This window comes from Botryllus schlosseri, chromosome 14 (genome assembly GCF_051294905.1).
Source record: "Botryllus schlosseri isolate E-star chromosome 14, Bs_hap1, whole genome shotgun sequence".
NCBI classification, from domain to species: Eukaryota; Metazoa; Chordata; class Ascidiacea; order Stolidobranchia; family Styelidae; genus Botryllus; species Botryllus schlosseri.
The window spans coordinates 2,695,885-2,722,586 of NC_137249.1; the positions used below are offsets into that span (position 1 = coordinate 2,695,885).

The 26,702-nt window shown below is 40.8% G+C and overlaps 1 protein-coding gene and 1 long non-coding RNA gene across 3 annotated transcripts in view; one reads left to right on the plus strand and one right to left on the minus strand.

Moving 5' to 3' along the window:
• The window catches only part of LOC145456182 (protein SSUH2 homolog), a 107,405-nt gene that overhangs the window by 76,085 nt on the left and 4,618 nt on the right, over positions 1–26,702 (plus strand). The window contains exons 2-3 of one of the 2 annotated variants that reach the window (XM_080334251.1): positions 22,197–22,687; positions 25,718–25,868. In XM_080334251.1, coding sequence (XP_080190377.1) covers positions 22,221–22,687; positions 25,718–25,868 — 618 coding nt within the window. In that variant the 5' untranslated portion in view covers positions 22,197–22,220. The remainder of the gene's footprint in view (positions 1–22,196; positions 22,688–25,717; positions 25,869–26,702) is intronic. The other variant, XM_080334252.1, reaches the window with a different exon arrangement.
• Positions 1,575–7,411, minus strand: LOC145456222 (uncharacterized). The gene is made up of 3 exons (XR_013920530.1): positions 6,222–7,411; positions 5,867–5,982; positions 1,575–3,879 (listed from the first exon to the last, which is right to left on the minus strand). It is a non-coding gene; the product is annotated as an uncharacterized LOC145456222 (long non-coding RNA).

Here is a 26,702-nt window from a genome sequence, read left to right on the forward strand (position 1 = left end):
TGAAATATATTTCTATTCAGCGATTCGTTTTGCCAGTCCCTTACTTTTTACCATGAAATCATACGTGAATAAACCTAGTCCTTTGTCGTAGCTTGTTGAGGGCGTGTATTGGATATGACGCACATGCTATCCCGAGATGTAGGGGAGATGTGGTACCGATGGATCAAAAATTGGAAAATGATCACTGGCCCCAAAATGTTCAGCCGAAAACAGCAGGTCTTTTGCTGGCTCAGCACTTTGATACAAGCTCTGCCTATCGCGCACATATACATGAATATCCGTCTTTTCAAAAAATATTTATGGACGTTCAAAATTTGTTGCTCGAACGTGTCATCGGTCCCCACCCGGTGGGTCCAATGGCTAACGACCCGGGGACCTATGACACATATACCCTAAATACCTCAGATGTGACAACTTTTCGTGCTCAGTATTCTAATCTAAGCTACAGTAAGCCAAAGAAAAATGTTTGATCGCAACCGTCAAGAAATAGAATAAATATTAACTCAAATGTTGTCATAATATCACGTTTCGATTTAGGCTCGGACTTATGAATTTGAGGGTACATACATATTGCCCGAAAATCGACAGTGTGACTTCCAAACACCTCGTTATAGCGATAAAACATCATATGCAATTATTACACAAAGATTTTCTGTACGTAGGCATGTTTCATTTGTTTTATGATTAGTATGCTTGATTATTTTGCTTGATTTGGCTATTGTATCATCGGTCCCACCCTACGAATTTTATACATGAATCGAAAAAAATTCCACTCAAGGAAAGCACTGAAAAAAAATAATAGGTGCCATTATATAGCCTGATACAAGCCCTGCACTTCACAATAAAAATGATTGCTGGTTTGTTCGTGTTGAAGGTTACAAAGAAAAATGTATATGTCGATATAAATTTACTTTACACCCCCCAAAACAAAAAAAACATATGTGAGAGACCCCATAGCTCGCGCACGTCATATTATTTATATGTGAGGAAAGATTTTGCCAGCAAGCAATTGTAGGCAAGTTCTCGAAGTGTAATCATGGAATTATCATAGAGAATTTTCAAAGTATTTTCGGTCCCAGTGATCCATCGGTACCACATCTCCCCTACGTCGGATACCTGGTCTTGAACATTGTGCAATACATTATGCGTAATGCGTCTGCGGTCATGAGCATGAGCATGAGCAGTTTTGACAAAGCGCGGGTGCTTGTTTCTAATCGAGATGTTCGCAGCGCTACTCCATCCTTTAGTGGTGATGGCGACGTACTGTATTACAAAGCTACGCGCGTTCGCGGAAATGACACATCTGTGAATGCGAGGTCGTGCTCATCCCCGACACGCATCATTGTCAGAAAATGCAATGAAAAATCTTCAAAAAAATATCAAAAATCATCAATATGACGCATTCTTCGTGGTACATATTTGAACTTCCCACATCATTCACAATGTTTGGACGCCATCGTAAGTGACACTCGAAACTCGATTCGTAATGGAATCACTCAGGTAGCCAGTAGTTAAAATGATAAGAAAACATGCCATCGATGGGGATCGATGATCGATCGCATAGAATCGAGAAAAGAAGTGGGTCCAACTGTATTGGATGGGCTGTGCCGCTGCAACTATTCACAAGCGCTATCCCGCTACTGGGCGACGCGGGAACTTTTGGCTGCTCCCTTTCGGGCCTGGCCCGGTTCGTTCCTCCTTAGACAACCTGGTCTGCCGAAGCTTCCAACGGCACACCATATTGACGCCGAACTTAGCGCGGACACCCGATCAACATAGACCGCAACGACACAGAACTCCCAACCTCAAGCCGTTCACCACTCCTGGCCTCCAAGTAACTGGATTACAGACGCGCGCCACAACGCCCAGCCGATTGCTCACTGTTAATTTTGGTGTTTTCTCTCGTGCATTCGTGCTATGCATTCTCTTCTATTGCATAATGCATACGCGACACATGCGTGCGTTACTCTCGAGCGGCTGTTTCCTTCGCGCGGTGGCGGTACTATCTCTCCACATTTAAATTCATTGGGTTGTTCATAGGGATTGTGCACAATGATTCGATGAATACTCGAATGTGAATCGAATATTAATTCTAATGATTCGAGTCGAGTAGTGAGAGACGGTTTTTTCGAGTACTGAAATTATACGTTCCTTGCCACTAAGAGTTAATGTATCAGCGAGAACTATGGTTTTGATACTATTTTCCAATGTGGAAGGCTGTAAACCTCGATTGGTCGTATCACACCTTACAAAATATATAGTGAAAAGTAGTACCAATAATCTTTAGTGTGATGTAGAACTGTAATTATATTCTTTTTGGTCGCATAAAAGGCACATTTTTGAACTTTCCACATTATTCACACTGTTGTGATGTCACTATGTCATAATGAGTAATACTGCATTTTGCTCAGTCCTGGTGACTGGAGTTGAGTTGAGTTGATACTTCGAGAAATAAGAAGATTGCACGCGGAGCATTCACGTTCGAACACGTTATTCTTTCTTGATTGGGATAGATGGCGTCTTGGCTTCATTATTAGTACGTATGAGTGCTTGCTTAGGGTATACGCCAGGGGTGTCAAACTCAAAGTACGTCGCGGGCCGGATTCAAACCTTCATTCAAATCGTCCGCGGGCCGCACCACTCGACTGATTCCAAAATCATGCCCTATCTTTGCACTTGAATACTTTATTGTCAAATGTCTATGGATAATAGTATAATACATAGTACCTCGGATCATAGAGGCTTTATTCTAGCAAGTAGCAACACCTTTATTCGCTAACAAGTCTATTGGCAAAAAATACGATGATTGGCCGGTTTAATACCGATATCAACCGATAAATCAGTGGCGCAAAAGACGATATAAGTTGGCATTTAGTCATGCTCCCTTTGCTCTGGTCGTTGTCTGGTGTTAGCCATGTGTATGAGGAGTGAGAACTACAAGATATGCAACTGTAGTCCGGGGACATTTTGAGTCGGAAATGACACCACAGATATTTGAATTATATATTTTGGGTGAATAATATATAATACTCCAAGTAAACTCCATATAATAGTTCTGCATTGGCGTTTTCGCTTCTCTGAGTAACTACGTTTTGGTCCATTTTCCAATAAAACTCTGATATCAGTGTGCTCTTTTTGCCCTATCGAAATTGGGTGTCAATGTCAGGGAATTGTTTCTACCGGTAACTACGGTGAAACCACAACACCGCAGTCGAGTGGTTATAATGTGGCCTTTGGACAATTGGACATGCTGCACAATTGCTGTCTTGGGGGATTATTTAATTCAAGATTTGTTACAAGTGTGCTGGATGATAAGAGCTTGTTTCAATTAACTCAAAATGGCTTCGCGGGCAGAATGAAAGCATCTGGCGGACAGTTTGTTTGACACCTCTGTTATGCGCTGTTGCCTCTCACACTCGGCTAATGGTTACGACTTATTGAGAGCTCAAAATGGCTTTGCCAGTTAATTTGATTCAACAAGCCTGATTGTATTTGTAATCATGCAGCGGGACAAATGATTGAAATCTATTTCTATTCAGCGATTCGCTTTGCCAGTCCTTTATTTATTTTTCGATGAAATCATACGTGAATTGAATATACACCGACCAAGTCCTTTGTCGCAGCGCTTCAATAATGATGGGCTTTTCGAGGGCGTGTATTGTATGTGAGACACATGCTATACCGAGATATACGTCAGATACCTGGTCTATATATATTTACTTAACATTTGCAATCATTATACGTATGTGACCAAACTGGTCATAGTCATTCATGAGTAGTATTGACGAAGCACGCGGGCCTGTTTTTAATCGAAATGTTCACAGCGCTACTCACCCTGTAGTGGCGATGTGCTGCAGCTCCATGCTGTCTGGATACGGGCTGCAGAAGTACATAAATGTTTAAATCAAATTTGCCGCGTTTGAACTAATGCCAGCTACTATAAACACTAGAATAATGATGTGCTACTGCAAACCTGGGAGGGAACTTGTGAGATGTACTCAAATAAGTCATAGCCATAATTTAAGTCCGACTTGCTACAGACATGAAATGACGCATGTTACCTGAGATAAATGTGTGTGGCAGAATAATATCAACGTGACATCGCAGGCTCGTTTGATATAACCGATAAAAGCGACCTCGCAATGAGTAGAGATAATTTGACTAGGTATGAGCACCGTCTTGTAGCCTCGTGACTGTACAATCCTAAGTGATTTTGGACTTACAACTTGGACTGGACACAAAAATCTGAATCGAGTCGAGTAGTGAGAGATGATATTTTCGTATTATTTTATCAACGATAATTAGTTCCGAAGCGATTTTCCACCGTGAAAAGTTGTAAATCTGGATTGATGATTGGTCGCATACGAAATCGCATGAAGTACATAGCTACTCGCGTTCGTGGAAATCACACATCTGCGTAGTCCTGCTCAACCCACACACATACAGCAAGAGTTGAATTTAAATCAAACAGTGTGTTTTTTCAAACGTTGAATAATTATGCCATAATTGTGTAAATACTTTCGAAAAACCTAGGAACGATTTGCACCCAATATAGTCGACGTATGCGATATGGATTGACTGTAACCCTCGAAATCGTCATCGGTTCGACAGTTATGACAACTAGATATCGATCATTGGTACAGAATGGGTTTTCTGATTATGATGACCGCCGACCGTAATAATGCTGCATAACAATGTAGTCCTAGTTAAATGTATTTTCGGTCTGTTTATGACAGTGATCGGAAGCCCCTCTCGTCGAAGGAGCCATGTTTACTAGGACTGTTAAAAAATAACTTTTTTTTCGGATACCAGCCATTCACTGATTAAATTGTCAGGTTACCCTAAAAAACGCTGCACACCAACTTTGGTTCAATTCTAACAAGTATAGGACTCCGCAGATCCAATTAAAATTTTTAATTTATTATGGAAAATTAAAAAAAAAATCGAATTTTTCTGCCAACCCCATGAAATTGTTGAGCTGTCTTTAAAGACGTTGCAAAACAAATTTGAGTCGATTCCGACCTGTAGAAGCGGAGTTCTGTGAGTTTTTCGTTGATAAATCGCGGATTATCCACCGATCAAGGATAATCCGAGGATTATCATCATTTATAGTAGTTTGCAAAACTGCCAATAGAACATGCCATCGAAAAGGAGTGCGTCCAACTGTGTTGGATGGGCTGTGCCGCTGCGACTATTCACAGGCGCTATCCCGCTACTGGGCGACGCGGGAACTTTTGGCTGCTCCCTTTTGGGCCTGGCCCGTTTCGTTCCTCCTTAGACAACCTGGTCTGCCGAAGCTTCCAACGGCACACCATATTGACGCCGAACTTAGCGCGGACACCCGATCAACATAGACCGTAACGACGCAGAACTCCCAACCTCAAGCCGTTCACCACTCCTGGCCTCCAAGCAACTGGATTACAGACGCGCGTCACAACGCCCAGCCGCTTGTTCGTGCGTAATTTCGGTGTTTTATTCTCTCGGTCATTTGTGCTAATGCATTCTCTTCTATTGCATACGCGACAGATACGCATGACACTACTGAGCTGTATAGACACATGCGAGCGACACTTTCGAGCGGCTGTTTCCTTCGCGCGGTGGCGGTATTATCTCTCCGCATTTAAATTCATTGTTTGATAATTAGGGCTGGTTAGAATGACTCGAGTACTCGAATGTGTATCGGGTATGAATTCTAATGATTCAAGTGAGAGACGATTTTTCGAGTACTGAAATTATACGTTCCTTGCCACCAAGATTTAACTTATCAACGAGAATTATAGTTTCGACACTATTTTCCACTGTGGAAGACCGTAAACCTCGATTGGTCGTACCGCAGTGCAATGAAAAGGGTATGGTCGTAAAATACCTGCAATCTTTAATGTGACGTAGAACTGGAATCATATTCTTTGTGGTCGCAGAAAATGAACAGACTCGAACTTTCCATATCATTCACACTGTTGTGATGTCATTATGAATGATGCTCTGTTTTGAAACGATGAAAATATTAATAAACATGATTGATTGACTCGATTTTGCCTAACGCTAGTGACAATATCACACGCGAGCTTGTTAAATGAAATGTCACGAAATTGTGTTCATGTTTATGACAGATTTTTACGTCTCAAATTTTCATTCTTCGAAGATCGGATAACTTTGTAATTATATGTAACCTCCGCTTTGAAAATGGTAGTTAATTATTCGTCTGAATGGAAATTGCATACCGGTATGTTGGTAATCGCTAATTTTGTAACGTTCCCAATTCAGCCTTTTCCTCGCAGATGGAGTTGATACTGCGAGAAACGAGAAGATTGTACGCGGAACAGTCACGTTCCAACACGTTATTCTTTTATGATCAGGATAGATGGCGTCTTGGCTACAACATTAGTACGAATGAGTGCTTGTTTAGGGTATACGCTGTTGCCTCTCACACTCGGCTAATGATTAGGCCTACGACTTATTGAGAGCTCAAAATGGCTTTGCCAGTGGATTTGGTTCGACAAGCCTGATTATAATCATGCAGCGGGACAAATGATTGAAATCTATTTCTATTCAGCGATTCGTTTTGCCAGTCCTTGATTTTTAATACGATGAAATCATACGTGAATAAACATCGACCAAGTCCTTTGTCGTGGCGTCTTTAAAATGGGCTTGTCGGGGGCGTGTATTGGATGTGACACACATGCTATCCCGAGATATACGTCATACCTGGTCTATACTTATATACTTAACGTATGTGGTCAAACTGGTCATCATGAGTAGTATTGACAAAACACGCAGGTCTGTTTTTAATCCAAATGTTCCCAGCGCTACTCCATAGGCTTACCATACGTCCTCCGTTTTCAGTTTTTAAAAACGTCCTCCGAGGACGCCTAAATGTCCTACTTTTTGGGAATTTGTCCTCCTTTACAGCTTTTAGAGCTAAGATAGTGGACAGATTCGAGTGAAAATGGGGATAAATGACTCCAAATAGGAAATTAGTGGTTCGAACGAAAGTGACCACCTTTTTTTAGTCAACCAACCACAAAGTCGGGAAAAACTTGCCATTGTTTTCGATTTTACTCCAGTATTCCAAGTTTGAAAATTTTCCCGATTCTAAAATATGGTAATCCTACTACTCCATCCTGTAGTGGCGACGTACTGCAGCTCTATACCGTCTGGATCTGGGCCGCAGAAGCTCATGAATGTTTAAACGAAATTTGCCGAGTTTGAAATAATACCAGTTACTATAACAGTAGAATAATGATAGGCTACTTGCCTAATAAACCTAGGAGGGAACTTGCGGGATATACTCGTATAAGTCATTGCCATAAAGACGTTAAAGTCCGACTTACTACAGGCATCAAATGACTCATGTTATCTGAGCTAAATCAGCGTGGCAGAATAATATCAACGTGACATCGTAGGTTCGTTTGATAAAATCGACGAAATCCAGCTCGCAATGAGATAATTTGAGTAGGTCGAGTATAGCCTCGTGACTACCCGCAATAAGATTGATAAACCGGCGATTCTGTCCAACCCGAAATGATTTTGGACTTATAGCTAGGGCTGGACACAAAAATTCGAGTAAATGACTCTGAATCGAGTATTAATTCTAATGATTCAAGCCCAGCAGTGAGAGATGATACTTTCGTATTATTTTATGAACGAGAATTATCGATGCTACTTATCACTGAGAAAAGCTGTAAATCTGTATTTACGGTTGGCCGTATCCAGCAACATGCAAAATCGCCAGATCTATTATTTGATCTATATTTTTGGCCTCCAGCCTAAACATAGCAGTACAACACAATGCTACTGGCGTTCGCGGAAATGACACATCTGCGAAGTCGTGCTCACCCCACATACACAGCTAGGGTTGCATTTATAAAAATCAGTGTTTTAAACAAATACCTTAAAAAACATTATTGCGTTTATTCTAACTTTGAAAAATTATGCCCAAATTGTGTAAATACTTCCGGAAAACATGTAGTATAAGCCTACTGACGATTTGCATCCAATATAGCCGACGCATACGATAATGGTTGGCGGGAACCGTCGAAATCGTCGTCGGTTCGACAGTTATAGCAACTATAGATGTAGTCCATTGGTACAAAACGGGTGTTCTGATGATGATAACCGCCGACCGTAAAAATGCTGCATAACAATGTATTCCTAGTTCAATATATTTTTGGTCTGTTTATGACAGTGGTCGAAAGCCCTTCTCGTTGAAGAAGCCATATTTATTAGGGATGGTACAAACCCGCGAAAGGTTCAGGTTCGTGTGAACGCGAACCTTTTTGAAAGGTTCTGTGTGAACGCGAATGTGAACCTATGGCGTCATGTGACGTCATATTGTCCATTCCATTCATACCTTTATATTGAACAAAGTATAAAAAGGGTTTCTATGCTTGCTACCACATGTTATACAGTAGCCAATACCCCAATTGCACAGATTTGGTTTTTATGATACAGTAAACATGTCAAATCAAGATGGACCCGGTATACCCCTGCTAGATTTTTTACATCAGGCAACGATGTAGGCTATAGCCTATTCTTTATATCAATTTCATTGATTGGTTGAATAAGCATCATTCGCTGATTACCTGTACTTCGTTCTAGCTGTTGTGTGTGATTACGAATCAAGCTCACAGCAGAGAGTCACTAAATATTCACAAAAGAAAAGCTGAATATTTCGAGCAAACTTTTGTAATAAAGCAAGAACAAATTTAAAGATTAGCAAGATGCATGTTCGCTTAGTGTTGATTTTTTTATGGTGCCAGCGCCATGAATAGGGTGGTCCGAAGTTGATATGCAAAGTATTTTAACAAGAGATGTTATTATGACGTAAAAAATTGTATGAAAAAGTTTCACAGGGGTACCAAGGTTCGTTTGTGAACGAGAACCTTTAAATTTCTGAGGTTCACATACAGAACGCGAACGTGAACCTCACGTTCACACCATCCCTAATATTTACCCTATGTTTTCATTTATCAATGCAAATCCATTGTTACGATACAATTAAATATTAGTTATAATATAAGCAGTTAAAAAATGTTTGCAAATCTGTCAGTAAAACATGCTATCGACGGGGATCGAAGCCGTACTGACAATTTCGCATAAAATCGCGAAAAGAAGTGGGTCCAACTGTATCGAATGGGCTGTGCCGCTGCGACTATTCACAGGCGCTATCCCGCTACTGGGCGACGCGGGAACTTTTGGCTGCTCCCTTTCGGGCCTGGCCCGGTTCGTTCCTCCTTAGACAACCTGGTCTGCCGAAGCTTCCAACGGTAGACCATATTGACGCCGAACTTAGCGCGGACACCCGATCAACATAGACCGTAACGACGCAGAACTCCCAACCTCAAGCCGTTCACCACTCCTGGCCTCCAAGTAACTGGATTACAGACGCGCGCCACAACGCCCAGCCGTTTGTTGATGCTTAAATTTGGTGTTTTATTCTCTCGTACATTCGTGCTAATGCATTCTCTTCTCTTGCATACGCGACAGATACGCATCACACTGCTGAGCTGTATAAACACATGCGCGTGATACTGTCTAGCGGCTATTTCCTTCGCGAGTTGACGGCGAATAACAATCTAATGTCAGATTGACCGCCGTATTTCCCTAATAAACCTCTAAATTCTGGCGCGATTATATAATAGATAGGATTTCAGGATGATCTGCACACTGCACACTGCACACTGCACAGCCCACTAAAACCAGATGCATACTGGGCTCACGACAAGACCAAGTGATGTGAAATGCGGATGCGTAGAGTGTGAATGCAGAATGCGAACACGAAGCGTCGAGATAAAATCACCAAAATGTATACTATGAGATACTTTGTGATTGGTTTGTTTAAGAATATCATTTCACAATCCCGATTCGACTGGAAAATGTCGTCATTTTGTGTCAGCCATCGTAAAGGGCTGGTTACACGTTAGAGTACATGTTAGTGTTCGTATCGTGGTTACTTACTGTGACCTGGAAATATGACACAATTATGATCATGAGTCAAAACTAATGACAGTTAGAACAATATAATCACGTTGAAATGAACGCGAATATTTTCGGCTGACATTCGTAGTAAATTCTGCCATTGACGAGCATAGAACAGATAATCCTATTTGTGCGGAAAATTACCTAGACGTCAGATTACGCGTCGTCGGGAGAAGCCGTCCATTCTCCCATTTATGTTCCTTGGAGTCAACTTTTATCAAATTACGCCAATCTAGTATGTGCCGACAGAAGCAGTTCGTGTGTCATCTAAAAATAGTACATTGATCTCTGCCCGGTGATACGATTGTTGATATACAATGTTATTTTGAATTATGTACCAGTTGCTGACGATTACCCCTGACAAGTATCAGCCGAAAATAGTCGGGTATATTTCGATGAATATATTATTCCCCTGTATACTGAAGTTATATACCCTCATAAAATCTCTTCAGATCTTATAAATAAGGACAATGTAGGTATTTTTACACAAGTTTATAGTTGTGGTTTCAACATTGGCCTTCGTTTCACCCCAAAGGGTACCTGAACCCCAGGTTAAGAAGCTCTGTAATAGGGGGATTCTTTATTACAGTCGAGTCCAATATGCAAAATTTTAAGCCATAAACTGGTTGAAAAAGTGCTTTCTATCACAAATTAGAATAGTTAGCTTACTGGTATAGAAGGACGGATATTGAATCTTGTGTATTTACTTCTGTGGAACGCGACAAGTCGACGTGTAGGTAAACCATGGATCGTGTAACTCCGTAATTAGATTCGCTTTTAAATGCTGAATAGATTGCAACATTAGTTCCGCTTGCACGGAATAATACGTCATATAAAATTACTTCTGAAACGGGAACTGAAAAGCTCGTGCACCCCATTATATGTCAAATTGTCGGCATTCAGTTGCAACGTGTCTCTGGCATGCGGAACGAGGATTTCGTACCGGGTGATTACCCTGGAGATTTCTCTCGATTTAAATGCCGCACAATACCTTCTTGAAGACAACATTTTTTCACGAACTCTCGCGCCAAGTCTGATGATTACGCGAGCCGCTGCTTATCGAAATGGAATTGTACTAGTATCAGCCCTAGTCAGGCAACCCTAAATTTAGCTTCAAAAGTCCCAAAAGTTTTAATTGTTATTGTAGAGCGGAATCAACTGTAGTATATTTCCGTTGGGCATTCGTAACAGACTACATTAATATATGTTGGCGTATAATATGCGCAATTGCGCATTGCCCAATCAATCTTCAGTTGCCAATACAAATCTCTGAAAAGGCCCCGTGTATGATATTCGGTATGCGCCGCTAACATTGATTTGATTCATGTATTTATTCTTATTGAATGTTACCGATCCCCTTGTCGCAATTTGAACATCGTTAATCAACTTTTACCTGGAATACTGTATATAGTTCTATATTACCTGACTTTATCAACCCGAAATTCAGAAAACATGATTTAACACGAGATGTATTATGTTTTGATACTGTTCTGTAACTGCAAATCAGCGGCAAACGATAAGTTTTCGTAGGGTCCGAGTAGCCTATGGAGAGAGTGTATTTGTTTATCGGTTTACAGAAAACGGATGAATCAATTATGCCATTGGTAGGTAATTGGTCGGGATTCCGTAGCGAAGGTGTGAACGTCGTACGTCACATTAAGACCAATCGCACAAAACGTAAACTCTACCAAAACTGTTGATTTTGCAAACTACATTACGGAAGAGTAGTATGCAGTTATGAAGGCAAGAAAAATGAATTGTAATTCACCGCGTATATGATTTACCTCATATCCAACAATGTAAGACGTTACAGTAGACGGCGAACACAGAGTGCTGAGAAAAGAATCACCTCAATGTATATTATGAGAAGCTTTGTGATATGATTGCTTTAGAACAGTGGTTCTTAACCTTGCCCCCAGCGCCCCCCAGGGGGCGCTGGCGATGTTGAAGGGGGGCGGAAACGCTCAGGGGGCTATATGGGGGGCGCTGGGCTCAGGGGGGCGGTATGGGGGGCGCTGGAGAAAAATGGCTTCGCAGTAGATGATGTGGTGATAGGACATATCCTTAATGAGTATTCAGAGCAAATTATCACCGAAAACTTCGTTACATATAGCCTTCCAAATACATATATGTTTAATTGTCCATGGGCGCCTAAATGACTGACACCGAATGTTCCTGTCTTGGCAATCCGAACCCCAGAAGACGAACTCCATCTGGCAGGGAAAAATTATATGTCAGTGAAGAAATACCAATCTGAAATCGTGTGCGTCTTTTAGTTTAGTACGATTGGGCGACAGGGATATTCCTGTTGGGCGATATCCCCGTTGAGCGATTCTATATTTTTTGATATTGCAGACAGGGGGTCACGAAATAACATCATGCAACGAAGTCATACCAACGGGTTCGCCCGCCCGAATATGTTTAATTATTAGTAACGGGCCCTACAGTTTCCAAGAAACCTCACAATGTTCGCTTCAAGTTTTGACGAGTCTGCGCACACTCAACAACTCACTGCGCTGACCCCTGGACAACAGTGCGTATCGACTAAAAAAAGGTAATAACTTCGGATTTGTTGTGCGCAACGTAGATTTTCTGTGCGCAGAGACCCAGGACCAACGTTTTTCGTTGGGGGGGGGGATGACGAAGTGCTGTTACGGCCCTGGTAACGAATAATTGTACCTGCGGGCACGCCCGAATATGTTTAATTATCAATTACGTGCCCTTTATCTTCCTATACAACAGCTCACTCAGTTTATCGCGACTTATATATGTAATTACCACCTATTCATTCATGCATTATAGCAAATTTTGGTACCTAGGGTGACCAGGCCACACAAACTTTGCTGACCATCGAAATCACGATAGGGGGTTCGTGGGGGCGAAGCCCTCAGAAGTTTGGTATATCACGCTATGGGTGCGCAAGGCAATCGTTTTTAGGGGGTTGACGAAGTGCTGTTACAGCCCCCTCTCTTACTCATTGTTTTTATTACATTCCTTACATTATGAAGTTTGGGGGGCGCTGGAGCACGATAATTTTTGAAAGGGGGCGCTGGAGGAAAAAAGGTTAAGAACCACTGCTTTAGAATATCATCTGGAAATCATTTTTCGATGGGAAAAAATCTAGAATCCTTGCTGCTTATAGACACCGTTAATTGGCATCATAAACAGTATGCACCTGCATCATCGTTGCTGTCATTATCACAACCAAAGCTTCGGCGACACTACAGTTTCAGCCGTCCGTCGACACTGTCCAATGTCCATATAAGAGACACGTACTGTATGAATGTAAAGCCGTTGAAGTGAAGTATCTTTATCAATCAATTCTGGTCACCCATAAGCTTTAAGACAGAGATAACTAAGGAAAGTTTAGACGGGGAAGTAAACCTACAAAATTTATTATTTAGAAAAAGAAGTGAAGCTGTATTCAGGGCAGAACGCCATATTTAAAACTTACAAGTGGAGCTGATGAAGGTTTTTACAACTTGCAAACATCCTCTCATGGGTACATGTCCTTAACTAATGTAATATTGACTCGCACCGGAATATGTAAATCAGTCAGTGTAGCCGCACTGCTTTGGAAAGCAAATATGAGCAGTCAAACACCAAGTGATTTGGGTATCCACGGGAAAAGGATAACACCGTTTCATAGTATAGTTCTCTGTGCAAATACATATCAAATAAATCCCTTTTATCACTATTTCGCCACATTTACCAGCTTTCGCGAACTCTGCTGCGCATTGCTGCTTTGCTGCCTCTATTTCATGTAGAAGAAGAATAACAACATTTTCTCCTTACAGTCAGCTTACTCATGGCGTTTTCTGGGCGGGGTAGCAAATCAACACGCAATCGAGATGGAAAAAATATCGCCAAAAAGGAGGATGTCTGTTTGTTGATTTCATTGTCATGAAGCTCATGATGCATTCCTATACAGCCAGATTCCAGGCGGACATGCATCCGTGGCAATAACGGGTTCGCTTGTAATATCGTGCGACACATTCATACTGAGGACTGGTAAACAATATTGTGTTTTCAATATATAATGCAGTACTTGACAAAATCGAGTTGTAGTGGTAAATTGAATGACAGTATGAAAATTCAAATATGTACCTCCCATGCGACAAGAAAGAAAGAAATGCCAACACATAACAGCAGTGTTGGGATGACTCGAGTCATGACTTGACTCGAGTCGGACTCGAGTCACCTTTTTCGCATGACTTGACTTGACTCGAGTCACTTTGCCAAAATGACTTGACTTGACTTGACTCGGCGTATCAGAAATGAGGATTGACTCGTGACTCGGAGCAAAATTCACGAGTCAATTTCAAGTCATCAAGTAATCGGTGTCGATAAAAATCACTGTATCTTGGATATGTTCGGGTTGTTCGCGAAACGCTTGTGTACCCCGGCCGTGAGACTGAGAGCGACCAATCATTCAATAAGCGTGCATTTCACCGAGCCTCCATTGTTCTCTCACAAATAGATTGACTGCAAACGAAGTGATCGAAGCTTAAAGCTTACGTTGTCGTAACTCTAGTGGTACAGTAATAGAATAGCAAAATGTCTATTTCTGTTCTCATCTTACCTTAACCAAACCGATTGTTTTATTGAAATTGAAGTCGAATATAGTTTATATAGTCCTCAACCATTGGCACAGGCTCGAATGGTATCATATCTATTTGTAAATGGGTATCGTATTGCATCTTATCAATTCGTTTCCCTATTCTCTATTTTGGCTGGTAACTATAAACTGAGGCTATGCAATTACCTAGTTTAACAGTTCTACGTATATGTGAGCGATAAAGCGTTAACTCAATATTTGTTCATCGGTTCGGAATCAATGACCAATGACCACTCAAGCTGTATTTCAGACAGCTAGCAAATTGCAATGACGTAATCATGCCTCATACATAAATCGAAAAGGCAACTTGACTTGAAATGTGACTTGACTCGTGACTTGACTTGACTTGACTCGACTTGACTCGAGTCACCTCCAAAAATTAAGTGACTTGACTTGACTCGAGTCACCCTTGAAAATCGATTGACTTGACTTGACTCGAGTCAAAATGTGCAATGACTCGAAATGACTCGTGACTCGAAGGTAGTGACTTGATCCCAACACTGCATAACAGCACATAAAAATAAGTTGACAGTTCTCATACTATATCATAGCACTAGTCACATAACTGTTGTTTCTACTAACATGAGTAGCCTTGTGATACCTATTTTGGATTATGTCCAATGATCAATTGGCGATTCAAGACTACGTGGGCGGGCACTGGGCAGGTACCATCAAAATTATAATTTTCGTCGATAAAATATATCTTATGGGTAAGGAGCGTATAACATCGGTGTTCCGAAATCATCATCCCATTTGATGCTCGAATTCTCAGCCCTAAAATGAATTTCAGCAGACTTCAGTTATCTGAATGCTGATAATATATTCAACTGTACGAAACTAGCACCAGTTTTAAACAAGTTTACATTGTACAAATGCACGTGTTTCTTCACAACCTTATATCCTCGAATCGGGTGAAAATAATATCTCTCTCTGTCATCCCTTATTTGCCAGTACGTATACACATGACACAGCCAATATATTTTTTTCTTATATAGTAAACTTTTTAGAATTTTAACGGATAGATTCGCTGATACGTGGATGGATAATTTGATGGAATATTCCGCTACTAACGCCAGGCAAACATGCTCGTTAAGTTGACCATGTCACAGAAAAATATGCCAAACGCTATACAATATGTAAAGGTTTGCACACAACCTTTACGACCGATCACGTCAAAGGGTTTAATATTAATGCAAAGTAGCCTATACATGTTCATTATTGATATGTATTCTGACGCATGTGACGCAGACTGTGCTTTGAAGGTGAATAAATGGCCTCATTGTGTATTTCTGAAAAAATAGTATTGACACAATCACACAAAATTACGTGTCGCAATCGGACATCTGACCAAAATATTTGCAAACACGACATCTACAGACCGTACGCGGTCGTTCCGACATCCTCCTAGTCTAGTCCTATCTCTTCATTACATCGCATCGTGTGTCTTGAGCGAATGAAAATAATAGGACAGTTGATTATGACTATGGTTATTAGTGTTGGTACTTCGGGATCAAATTTGAAATCCCGGGATCGGGGTTTCCCAGGATTAGCAAATTAGTAAAATACACATACAAGCTATACACGAACAACATTTATTTCATGTAATATGGACGCAAAACAAGAGCGCTTCACGAATGTCATCATCTAGCTAGCTAGACCTGTAGACCAGCGGTGTTCAACCCTTTTTGCTATTTACGGCCGTATTTCGGTTACATATGCACCGGACGGCCGCATCTAATCGAACAGTCGTAATTGACCAGTTGACCACCTTGACGCGAAATATATAGCCTATAGGCTATGTCAAATTGGTAAAGGCGACTTTACATCGCGAACAGCCTTTCTGGTGTTCTGTGCCATATCACTGTTTTTTTTTGTGAAATACCTTGCGTATGAAAGTTTTTTAGTTGTAGAAGCAGAACGCCCACATTTTTTTCAAATTCGTGCTTGCATTTCGTCGATAATATTGGTTACTGCATATAACTCTATCAAAATATTTATCCTTTCTCAGCCCAGGTGATAATGATAGACCATAGGTGGTAATAGCGCTATGATCGACGGGGTGTAAATTTTGGCTCAATTAATGATAATGTTTCTTCGAGTTGTTATTTATCACATGTTGCATGTTGCTATTTCTTGTCATGCCATCACAATTGTCGGTATGGTAAATACATATATATTAGAATCACCCAAACGTACCAGAAAAACTTCCTTCGTGAGACGGATGCGATTTTAAATTTGTATTTCTTCATGGGCTGAATTACGTTTCTATTCGTTTCGCATCTGTACTCAGGGGCTCAGATTGCGAGTACTCTGAAATATTAAAATCGAATAATCAGGGTCACTTAGAATCGCACAAGGCGCAAGAATTCGTGTAGATTGCTGTAGAATTGCGTAGACGGCTGCAAAATTATTGTTCTGTGGCAGCAGGTTGCCCCACCGGTCTAGAATGTTTCTAAATTTGGTGGCGAAATATCCACGAGCTGAAAACGCACGTGCAGCCTCAACAGATGTTGAAATGGATTAATGGATGTCAGTGATTCATACAAATTGTTGTTCTCTGGCCGTTTTTGCTGGCTTCACACAGCAACATTTCTTTAGGTATAGCGCTCGTACGTCCAACATCGCAGTTTGATTTTCAATACTTTCATCCTCTGCCACGAGCTCATGCAGCTCTTGTGCTAAATTCATGTCAGTATTATGGCTAGCAGGATCTCCATTTTCCATGCTGTTCGGTATATCCTCGATCTAATTCTAGTTTAACAGTTGGGTTGGAAACGATTTTGAAGAGCATCATTTGAAACTATTCCGATCAGAATTTCTCATCCGTAACACACTTCTTTCCAACGCTACGATACTCAGTAATACTGGATTTCATTGAGATTAATCCCGAGATCGGGATCAGAAAATTAGCCTGAAATCCCGGGATCACGGGATCGGGATTTACCGGGGCCCGAGCACAAAATTGCACATATCCATCACGATCATCATAAATTCATGATATGAATCCACGCGGAAATATCTGCTCAATAATTTAAGCAGGCAATCAATGCGTTTCAATAATTTACTACAAGAGGTAATTTAACGTAGGCTACGATGCAACATGAGCAAAATACTGACAAGAAGAAATAGATAAAATTCAAAAGCTTTACGTATATACCGATGGAAGTCCATAAGAGTGAAGTTCGAAAATGGACACAGTATAGCAATAGAATCATTTCATTTATGGAATACACTGATGGCTATTTAGTATATACCACTGAATAATACATTTATGTAATAATATATAATAAACCCACATATTTCCGGGTATATTTCGATACGATTACGAATATATTATTTAATTGTTCAATGTACATTGAAGTTCTGTACCTGCAAGAGTCTTTTAGAATGCATTATATGTTTGAAGTAATTCCACCGCTTGATAACTCTATATATAGGCTATGTGTACGGAACATAATTTTATCATGTATATCGAAACTAGGAACATAGTGTTTACTGAACATCAGCAATACTAGCAGCTTGCGAAAGAATAAACTTGGAACTCGGATATCTGAGCCACATTCCAATGACATGTTGCACATTTCTACTACTATCTTCGATCTTACAAAAGAATTTAAGCAACATCAACCATCGCATTGAATCCTTTCGCACTTCGTATTATCATAATTTCAACTTATTTGAAGAGACCGTTAGAGGTACAAAACTTCAGTATACAATGAATATACTACTCGATTTCAAATTAATATAGCAATTTTAAAATTATGTCGTAAATAACGAACCGTCAGTCCGTCACTGTAGCATAACCGTCTGTAGGTGAATTCGACATGATTGAGAATTCTCCATGTTGGTCAGCGTATATATGCGACCCGTTTACCTTTTAAAATTTCTTAATCCAGCTCGCTAGGCAAAAAATGTTGCCGACCCTTGCCTAACAATAACAAAAAGTTTCCTGGTATCATTAGAACATTTTAGCGGTTATATCGTGAATTTCTTTCAATTTTTACCGACACCAGAGCAATATTTGTCGATATAGACTGTTGTCCTCCCCGATATGACTAACATTTGTGCCGTATGTACCGACGAATTGTAAAGCCTCAACTAACAACGATCAACAACCTCTAACGTCCATTATAGGCTGGCAACACACGGTCATTGTGTTAGTTACAGGGCGATGTGAGGTACAGACAGCGCCTATACGGGGCAGACTTGTACAACTGATAATGTCAGTTGTCTAATTAAACTAATTAGAGCGAAATCATGGTAATCTAATTCTAATCTAATTTGTGAAATGTTTCTTTGATCTAATTCTAATATAATTTCTGGTTTTCCTGAAAATTCTATAGGAGAAATGTATGGTGCGAAACGAGCCAAGCTTGATGTATACAGATATTTTATATTTTCTTGCTTATGAGAATTTACTATGATTTGATATGAAAATTATTCGATCTCCAAGTTTTCGCGAATTGAGTAAATCCAATTCTAATCAATTTGGAAGAAACTGTGTAGCTAGAATTCTAATTATAATCTAATTTGGAAGAACTGTTTTGCTCATAATTCTAATTCTAATCTAATTCGGAAAAGCTGAAAATTTTCTAGTTGTATAGTTCTACTGGGAGATAGCCGGCAGGCCATATCATCAACGCATGCGTAGAAAAATGGGAAGTATCAGAGCTATCAGTTTACCAGTAGCTGTTCCGCTTTGATTGAGACGGAAGCAAATTTGGCAGTCGCCGAACAAGCGTGGGCGATTGCTGTCGGAAATAACCTTCGGAACGGGCACTCGTTAATAAATAAACACGATTTTACCGAGTTTTTCGTAAATGCTACACCTATGCATCCTGGAAATGATGATTGAGGGTCTGGCTGGAATAAAACAGAATTCGTAATCTCACTCAAGGCGATACGACTGGCGAGAGTCTCGGTGCGTAAGAGAAAAGCGGCTCGCGAGAGAGAACGCCGATGCCGTCATCACCGAGATTGATATCAATCTGAGAATTTCATTTCCCTTATTGTAGGAGCTCGTGTGAATCCCCTTCATGAATCTACCTCAGCTAACACCCTGGATTGTCTCGAATCACAGCATAAATACAGCGACATCTGTGTTTCTTGCATTCATTTTAGGAGCTTGATCTTGCTGCGATGAATTGCGGTAATAAGAGGTAACTTGCGGGATTAGCGCAGGCGCCAAAAGCTCGTGCATTGCTATAGCGATGAATATTCAAGTGCCAAAGATTCTGTAGTTCCGAACAAGCATATACGCATGAGTTAATTTATATATTCTTATCACATGGAACAGTTATATGCTCTGGCGAGTGTCATCTTGGTATTGATGCTGGGTGTTTAAATTACTGAACATTCCATACCGATGTCACGTGCATGAGCGATAACACAAGACGCCCAACGCGTACGTTCGACAATAGTCCAATCAATAAATAATTCATCGAATTCAGCGTAGCTGCTCGGCTTTAGCCTTAGCGAGTGCGAAGTTGAACCCACCGCCACCAAGGACTGCAAACTGTTGTTTAATATTCAGAAAGTTTATATAAGATAGACCACTTGGACGGGGTGCATAACAATTGAAATTATTCTGCCACATCGATATCGGCACCGTACTAGGAAATTTAATATGTACAGATTTCATCCGTTGGCCATAATCCTTTCGCGTTCCCATGAACTTGCCCCTTTCACTGCACTTCCGTTTGCAAAAATTCCACGAAACAAAACGCGGGTCATCATAGGCGACGCGTGAAGTCATTTCTCAAGAATCAATTGGCCGTAAATATGCTTTGCGGTGCTTCTGAAATATCGCTCAACTTGGAACGTGTAGTTAATCACGAAATAAGTTTGAATGCTCAGTTTATGTCAATCAGTAAGTAGCCTATAACGATGTTCTCGATTGAAGGATGTTCGGTCCAGATCTTAAATTCTATCGTGAGTACGGCTGACAGTGGCGTCGTTGCTTTGGCGACTATTTGCCATATTCAATGGGCTTAGCGAGACAGCGCTGACGCTAATAATTGCTTATCATCGACTATGAGGTTACCTCACTCGTAACTAACCAAGTACCTAATGCTGAGGTGTCATTCATAATAGTTTACGAGTATCTGCGTTCGTGGGAATTGTATCTGGTGGCATCTGCGAGTGGTCGCGAATGAAAATCACCGATATCGAAACACATCAATCCTTTCAAGAGATGTTTAATTTTAACATAATCCGAAGCGCACGATTATTACGTGCTAAAGCACTATATAAACCCTCGCAAAAGTCCTAACTGATAAAATCACGGTGTTAGTGAATATATTTTGATTAGCAGTTCATGTTTCGCGTGATACCAAATTGACAGGATACGCAATGAGTTTCAACACGCTACGCCAAATTAGCAAGTTAGCAAGTATTCGTAAACTCCATGCCTAAAATCATTCATAATTTAAGACTATAGGAGAATGCTGACCATTGAAAGTGTCTGTTTACTCAGTCAAGGCCATCTCGGTACGCGCGAACACTGCAAAACGTATCGATTATGCTTAGGCTTCGGCAATACATTGCAGTACCTTTTCAGGTGCATGGTCGGTTCAACGCGGTGGGTATTGATTGTAGTTTATTACTTGTAGCAAGAAGAAATCTCGGCAGCCAGTGTGAAGTAAATTACGCGTGAAACAATCGATTCATCAATTGACAAATTCCAATGGTTCAATTACATGAACGATATGGGTATTTCACTATATATAGGGCAAGTTGATCTGCGAACGTAGCTAGATTCCATTTCATTTACCCCGGTACTGATTGTAGATCACTGAGCGTATGGAAAATATCGTATCGTGTCCAACAACGCGAAAGTGAACCGCCTTCATTTACCATTAGAAAATATTAATTTGGAATCCAAGGAAGATGTCAAGGGCTGTATATTATAGATCTCCATTGCTTTTACGCGCTTATATAGAGGTCGCCTTCCACAGTCGAATGAAGCAGAGCGTAAGCGTGAAAGCCACAGTAAAGTTCAATTGCTAATCCAATAACGTATTTGCTGTCTACATTATGACCTATTTCGAGTTTCGCGTGAAGACCGAAGAATCATCAAATCGTAGAGTTCTGTGTAGTTTTCCAGGGCCATTTCTTCTTTGTATTCTTGTTGGAACCTATTCGTGTGACTTATAAACGTGATCGATCCCTGTAAAATGTTGTAAAGCGCATGCCAGTATAATATTAAATATGTTACAGTCAGTAAATCTTCCTGTCCGTGTATAATTCACCAAATTTGAATTGTAAATGTTGAAATTCATAATATTTACCATCTGATCCACACGAAAATGTCGATTCCTTATAGTCCGAACGACTGTACGACACTCGACGACTGGCGACGTTGTGGGAATGCGTACCACGACCAGTCAATTGTGTGTAGCCTATTGAAGGCGAATAATAATAATAATCGATGAATAGGTTACTGCTATAGAAATTAAGCGAGATACAAAACGCGGTTATTATGCTATTGATATTATCACGCTCTGTACAGTGTTTAGGCTTGCTGCTCCGTACTGAGGCTTCTTTATAACGACGGTGCGCGATGCTTAGTATATAACGTATGATATATTTTGCGTTTTAGTAACCAACAAGCGATATCATAGCAATGACTAGTCATAGAGGTAACCAGGACGTGTTGGATTCCGCGCAGTACCGATGCGACAGGAAGATGTCTCAGCGTAAGTCAAGCAGCTCGACGTCACAAAGGCGAAGATCCGAAAAACAGAGAATTTCCAGACGCGACAGATACAGCTCCGGTTACGGAAGTCTATCTGGCACCGGGGACAGTGATTACAGCCTACCGTCATCGCCACCACCACATTATCTGCCACATTCCAACGCGTTCACCGATGTCCCGTATGAACTCGAGTCTGACTTGTACGAGACCATTCCAGCCGCGTATCAGCATGCCAACGAAGGTACCTACATTCAGACCGACGAGCAAGTGGCGGCAGTCCGATTTCCGGCGCGTTGCCGCCTCATGTCTGCGCCTGATATGATTTTGGAAGGAGCGGGCCGCAGACCGGGCAATTTCAAGGCTGTAATCAACGGCGACCATGTGGAATACACACCGTAAGTTAATTTCTAAGTTAGCGTAACACATGGGCTGGCGCAACGATTCTTTCGCACAAATATTCTTTCGAGGACTGAAGTTATGCTCTTCTTGCCACTAAGAGGGAATTTATCAACGAAAATTATAGTTTTGATACTATTTTCCATTACGAAAGCCCTAAAATCTCGATCGGTGGTATCGCAGCATACGAAACATGTATTACAAACTCCGCGCGTCAGTGAAAATGGCATGTATGTGGCAATGAAACAGGCATGGTCGAAACAATACCAATTTTGTCTAATGTGGTGTAGACCTGGCGTTGTTTTTGTGATCAGAATCGAATCACTCCGGTCCTCGATCTTGCCCAGCTCTAAACACAGGTCCAGGTATCGCGTTTTTTTTTAAATTAAGTACCGTGTATATGAGAACGCTGGCGCAAATCAGCACCTTGAAATTTCTAATACGAACTATGTATAGTCAAATGTAGAACAGGCGAATCTGTACACTCACTACACTCATGTCCATGATCAAATTACATTTCAATCATCTATTCGTAGGCTAAATTCGCACTCGTCGATCATATATATTATTGGGTAAAAATGCTGCATAGCAAAGGCAGTGTTCGGGCTTAATTTACATCAATAATTTACATCCGCTGCTCGTATGGATGTGCATGAATAGGCGGTTATACATCTGATATCGTGAAACATGCCATGTAGCTATATTTAAACGACAACTAATAAACTAAGGTTATGAATCACAATGCTTCCGCAATAGTGGTTAATTCGGTGTACACATGTTATTGATGATATAGTGAAATTCGATTTCAGCGAGGCCAATCGTTAACGCTGAAGTTACGTCCGCTATAAAATGCCATGCAAACAAATATTCGTAAATGATTCCGCTATATGCGTGTGATAAATCTAGAGGATACGAACACACACGCATCATCTCGCCCAAGGATGCCCACAAACAATAATTCCTGTTCCGCGCAGTGCTAGTCGATAAGCGAGGGAAGGAAATATAGCAGAATATTGCTCGTTACCACAATATTTGTCCGCGTCCGCAACTCAATGATTCTGAAACCAATTTTTCAGCGTGGTAAATATTTGAATTTTTAGGTCACGCGAGGAATTGCTCTAAAACAAACTCTTCGGACATGATAGTCGGTCACAATACGAGGTTTCGTCCCCCCCATACTATTTAACACTGATTCAATGCCTTTTTATTTAGAAAAAAATATGAAAGAATATGTTCCCCATGACCAACATGAAATCCATTCGTTTCATTTCTCGTTTTCTCGATTCTCGAGTGCTTGATATGATGGATATGATTAATCTGGGCTATATATAAGGATGACCCTATCGTGCCTTGGCTCAAGTGACGCCATATTTAAAAGTCTGGTCGTTATAGAGGTAGTCAATAACTACAGATTAAGCGACCAATATTCTTTGTTACCCAAGCGTACAAGCGCCTCACAATAGGAATAATACACGCGGAGGGGATGCTTGTTAATGAATCAATTGTAATAAGTTAGCGATCATAAGGCACCAGTCAATATATATGAACTTCCGGATAGATATATACAACTTGCTTACATTCCAATGACCAAATTATATACCAATCCATGACACGACACGGACACATCATCTTCCGATACTTACCAGAATAAAAGTTATCAATAGGCACGGTGATGAAATATTGATTGTTTGAAGATTCAACCGTCACATAATAACATAATAACCGTTGCTGTTAGTTACAAGCGTGGTGTGCATCTTATGCATATTTGCAATCGTGAAAATTGAATACGAAAAGGCTTTTTGGAAAATTCCTCCGCCCGTACGCGATATTAGTTACCAGCGCAACACAATCCGTTCGAGGGCCGTTCGATAAACAGCGTACCGGCGTTATAACTACAATTCTTTTCAGCGAATTGTTAAATATGGCGAAACGCTTATGGGTTTAGTATATCTTGTTTGCACTGTAAGGCCACGGGGTCTGTTGATGTCGCAACGCATTGTGCGAGCACTTTGCCAAGTGTGATGAATGCGAGGGACGCGGTTTAAGCTGTTGTCACCCCAACCGAAGCTCCATTATCGCAAATTTATAAAGTATGCTTGAGATAAAATGGGACATGGGCCGCGGTGAGCGGTTTTAGTCAGCAATTCAATTCATCATTACGAAATTAAAACGAGTGACATCGAGTCCAATTGCTTTGTTAATCAATATCGATCCGTCGGTCGATAAACCAATAATAGACTGGGCGTTGAATAGCTCTAAACTCGCCATAACCTTGAAAACACATTCCCATAAATCCAAGTAATGAAAATAACGCGCATGTCGTTAAAAGCCTAGGGTCTTACATTCAATTCCAGTGAACCTTACGGAAAATTCATGGGCTCGGCTGTCGCCCATTAGTAGCTGCGTTGGATGCTAAAGTGTGTACGATATGCTTTGGTTGATCACAAACGGCGTCATGCATTTTTGGTGGTTGTTACCTTTACTTTCAAAATGAGGCAAGTCAATGTCGTGCATTCATGGAGAAAGTCCGTAAAACGTCACTCGTATAGGTATAATCCAATCCCCCGAGACTGAGTATACGAGTCATGTACATCATAATGTACACGTGATTAATTTCACATGTTTTCCAAAAGCCAGCGACCAAATCCCATACTGTAAAGTACTAAAATTTTTCATACACTTTCCATATCTCAAAACCAGGCCGCCCATTCACGGCGTCCGACTGAACCCTGCCAAGTGTTTTCAAGTGGAATGTCATCCTAAGACTGCGACTACATTTAGCGTTTTGGAATACAGTGCTTTCGTCGGGAATGCTTTATCGGTAATAGGCCGATAACTTGTGAAAGCACGAGATTGCATATCTGGCGCAGATGGCGACAAATACTTGATAGCGGTTCGCCTGCATGTCACAACAACGCTGAATACCATCTTACGTCATCTAAATGTAATGCGTATCTTCGTCTGCGTTTTGTTCATGTTTTAATCTGTATTCCATGATATTAGCATCCTTATTAATTTGTATATTTCAGGATGCATTCTGTGTCTTTCAGAATGCAACTTCTGCGATGGAATGAAGCCAAGCCACTTCTCGTCAAACACGCAGACGCTCGATTGAAGCTTCCCAATAAAGTGGCAGAAAACTGTTCATGCATCAGTTCCGATTACCAAGTCGCCTTTCGGGTAATTACACATAGTTGAAATGTATGCACCTGATATTAAGCCTAGATACTGTTACATGATCCTCATCGCCCGCTAAGAAAGCCCGATGAGAACACACAGTTTGGTTGAAATCGTGTAAGGGTGCTTCCGTAAAGCAATTAACTTTTATTATTCTATTTTCGGAAGAAAGCCCCGCTTTTGCGGGCCATTTGCACTATGTTGATCCGAAAGCACATTTACGATGGTATTTTGTTTACTAAAATTATCGCGGGCTGGCTTCACGCTACAGCCGCTAAACAACGTAATAAAAAGTCTGCTGTGTTGGCGGTTAGAAATGACCTTCCACGCGTCGAATCGAATCTAAGCAACGCGTATAATAAACTAACTAATTGTACATTTAGGGATCTATGTACTATCGAGCATCATAACTGTGGAATGTTGGTCTCGTCATCGACTATACATTATTGTTGTGATAAGTCCATATTAATTGTAATCACGGCTGTTTTATCTAGACTTTTAAACGTGGCTGAATTAATTAAGTTCACAAATTTTCGTGTTCACACATTTTACCATTGATAATTGCATTGCTGATTCATTGCGACGATGTGTCTTTGATCAGTCATAAAACACTTTCAACTTGTGCTGCCGAGAAACGAACGCGGACTACTCAAACCGGTCAGTTACCGCGAATCGGCATCAGACACGACCTCATAAAATGTTTGTCGAATTTACTCTATTTTATTATATAAATATGCGGACGCATCAGGCCTGGTAAACCGTAATTGAATAACAAACCAGTTAAGGGAGGCGTGGGAAATACATTCTAACTTGGACTGGATGACAACGATGCATTTT